This window comes from Anopheles bellator, unplaced genomic scaffold (assembly GCF_943735745.2).
Source record: "Anopheles bellator unplaced genomic scaffold, idAnoBellAS_SP24_06.2 scaffold00884_ctg1, whole genome shotgun sequence".
NCBI lineage: Eukaryota > Metazoa > Arthropoda > Insecta > Diptera > Culicidae > Anopheles > Anopheles bellator.
Window position 1 is genome coordinate 1,118 of NW_026685008.1, and position 2,365 is coordinate 3,482.

Genomic DNA, 2,365 nt, shown 5'->3' on the forward strand with positions numbered 1-2,365 from the left:
GACCGTCAAGCACAGAAGAGAATCCTTTTAGTACGTTGGCTCACACGTTGCTCAATACTTTTAAATGGAGGCTGAACGCACGTATCTTGTCCACTGATCCTTGCCATCCTATTTTAATGGTATTTTATGACAAAAATATCCAGATCCGTTGCCTATATTTTTTCAATTTGTTGTCATGTGGTATGCTTAATGCTGGCAATACAATAAGTGGCGAGCTCCACTCACCATGGAATTATGTCACCATGGAAACGCCAGGAAGTCAAACAAAGTGGACCCGAGAAACAATATAAATCAGATATACGCAATAAGATATACGACATACGCAAAGTTTCGACGCGCAATGGCGTTTAAGGACGTGCGAGGTGTGATATGCGGGAATAAAACTGAAACAGTGGCGCTTTAGTTTTACATTTATAAATCAACTTTCTTGCAGATCTGGGGGAGCAGCTGAAGTTGCTGGGATATCCGAATCACATTCCAGTGTCCGTTTTAAATACACCGTACGGCGGGCCGGAGAGCTTTAAAGCGTACTCGGATGTGCTGCAGTGGCTAATCAATCGATTGGAGCCAAACCAGGCACTGGCCGGTGGATCTCGCACTGAGCAGGAGCGCATACTATTCATACGTTCGGCGACCGAGTTTCTCGTTACGAAGTCAAGCATCAAAATGAATCCTAGAAAGCTGTACGCCAGTTCTACGGCTGCCTCGCTCGAGCTATTGAAAGTCACCACACTGCTCATCTCGTCGCCCAAAGTAACCGGCAAGGAGGAAGAATCGATCAAATCGCACTTAGAGATCGATTTTTCGGATAAAATCAACGACCTTAAAACAGTAAGGGGTTTGTCATCAGAGCTAACAAATAAGGGCGCACTGCTGTATGATCTGCTCGTGAAGGAGTTGGTAAACCGAGAAATTCGTAACGTACAATCCACTCGACCACTAGAGTTGTCGGTGGCAGAAAAGGTAATTAGAAATGCAATATCTGCCATACAGTCAAAGCACAGCAGCATCAGAACGGCGTTGCAATCCGTAAAGGTTGAGAACGCAAACCTGGAGTCCAAGATTTATCGAAAATCGTCGGAGTTGGAGCGCTCGAAGCAGCGACTGCAAGCGCTACAAAAAGTACGCCCGGCATATTTGGAAGAGTTCGAGAAGCTAGAGGCGGAGCTAAAGGGACTGTACGAGCAGTATATAGTGCGAGTCAAATGTATGGATACATTAAGGGCACAGATCATCAACAAAAACCGAACCCCAACGCCAACGTCTCCGATCGCCAGAATAACCGACAGTAGCATGACCATTCTGCCCGAAGGGCTAATAGAATCGGAAGATGGGCATGAGCAAGATGATGAATTCGATGAGCACGACGACGTGAAGTTGAAAACGGATCGACGCGTGTTGAGAAGTGAGCTGCTGAACCGTGACCGGACGTCCACCAGATTCCGGACGCGCGTTAGTGAGGACTTACCCAGCGGCAAAGAGCGTGTCAAAATGATCGGCAGCATCGAAGACGAGCTTGGACCACTCGACAGTTCGATGAGCTCCGGGGAGTCTGAGAGTGATTTGGAAATGGGAGAAAATGGATGTAAGTGGTGCATGGGATTTCGAACGGTCCGCTCTGGCAACGGCGATATATATCATATTAATTTCTTCTTCCGTCTCCAGTACTGGATGGTAGCCTTCGCACCGATGACGATGAAGACGAAAGCCTCACCAAAATGCCCAGGGAAAGCTCAACAATCAATCGAAGTTCAAAGCAGGATCTTAGTGATGAAGACTTCTAAACAGAGTTAACGTCTTATCGCCTTTTTATTACTGATTCAGTCCTACAATTCAAAATACCCATCTTTAATAATAGTTTTTTTGGGAACAACGCAAGAGCAACACTCTGTACTGATATGTAGCGACCTATATGTGTGGAGAATGTGTACGTGATCCAACCGTTCGATCCGTCCCTATTTACGTGGATCGAGCGAACGACAGTTCAGCAGCCCTGTCGCAGTTGACAGCTGCCCGGGACCACGACCCTCGACCTGTTCGGACGTTTCCGCCGTGAGAAAAAGTGCTTATCGCATGCCTATAAAAGTGTTTAGTTGTAATCGTCTAGCGAGTAATTTGGCATCGTTGTCCTTTTCCATAAGTGTGGTCTCCAAATAACGCACACGGTCCGCCAGTCTTTCGCGTCCCTCTAGATGCCCAATGAACGCGTTTATCTTCTTTCAGCTGCACTAGATGCTTGTTCTGATCAATTATCGTTAGTAAATGCGCATCGTTTGCTTTGTTTTGTTCAGCTCTTTGTTTTGGTTTGGCATGTTCCGAAACCTTGTTTGGCAGGTACGCGCCTCTTCGGCGTGCAAGTGCAGCA

At 46.7% G+C, this 2,365-nt stretch overlaps 1 protein-coding gene across 1 annotated transcript; it reads left to right on the top strand.

The window, feature by feature from the left end:
• The first annotated feature begins 340 nt into the window (after window positions 1-340).
• On the top strand, window positions 341-1,784 carry LOC131214434 (clusterin-associated protein 1). Its single transcript, XM_058208809.1, has 3 exons — window positions 341-362; window positions 434-1,585; window positions 1,666-1,784. Exons 1-3 carry the CDS (start codon window positions 341-343, stop codon window positions 1,782-1,784), a joined length of 1,293 nt encoding a protein of 430 aa, XP_058064792.1.
• Window positions 1,785-2,365: the final 581 nt, after the last annotated feature.

Bases quoted from the DNA above. Each gene is read 5' to 3' on its own strand.
- LOC131214434 (XM_058208809.1), top strand. From the start codon at position 341: ATGGCGTTTAAGGACGTGCGAG. The intron at 363-433 runs GTGTGATATGCG...ACTTTCTTGCAG, and splicing joins GGCGTTTAAGGACGTGCGAG to ATCTGGGGGAGCAGCTGAAG. The intron at 1,586-1,665 runs GTAAGTGGTGCA...TTCCGTCTCCAG, and splicing joins GGAAATGGGAGAAAATGGAT to TACTGGATGGTAGCCTTCGC.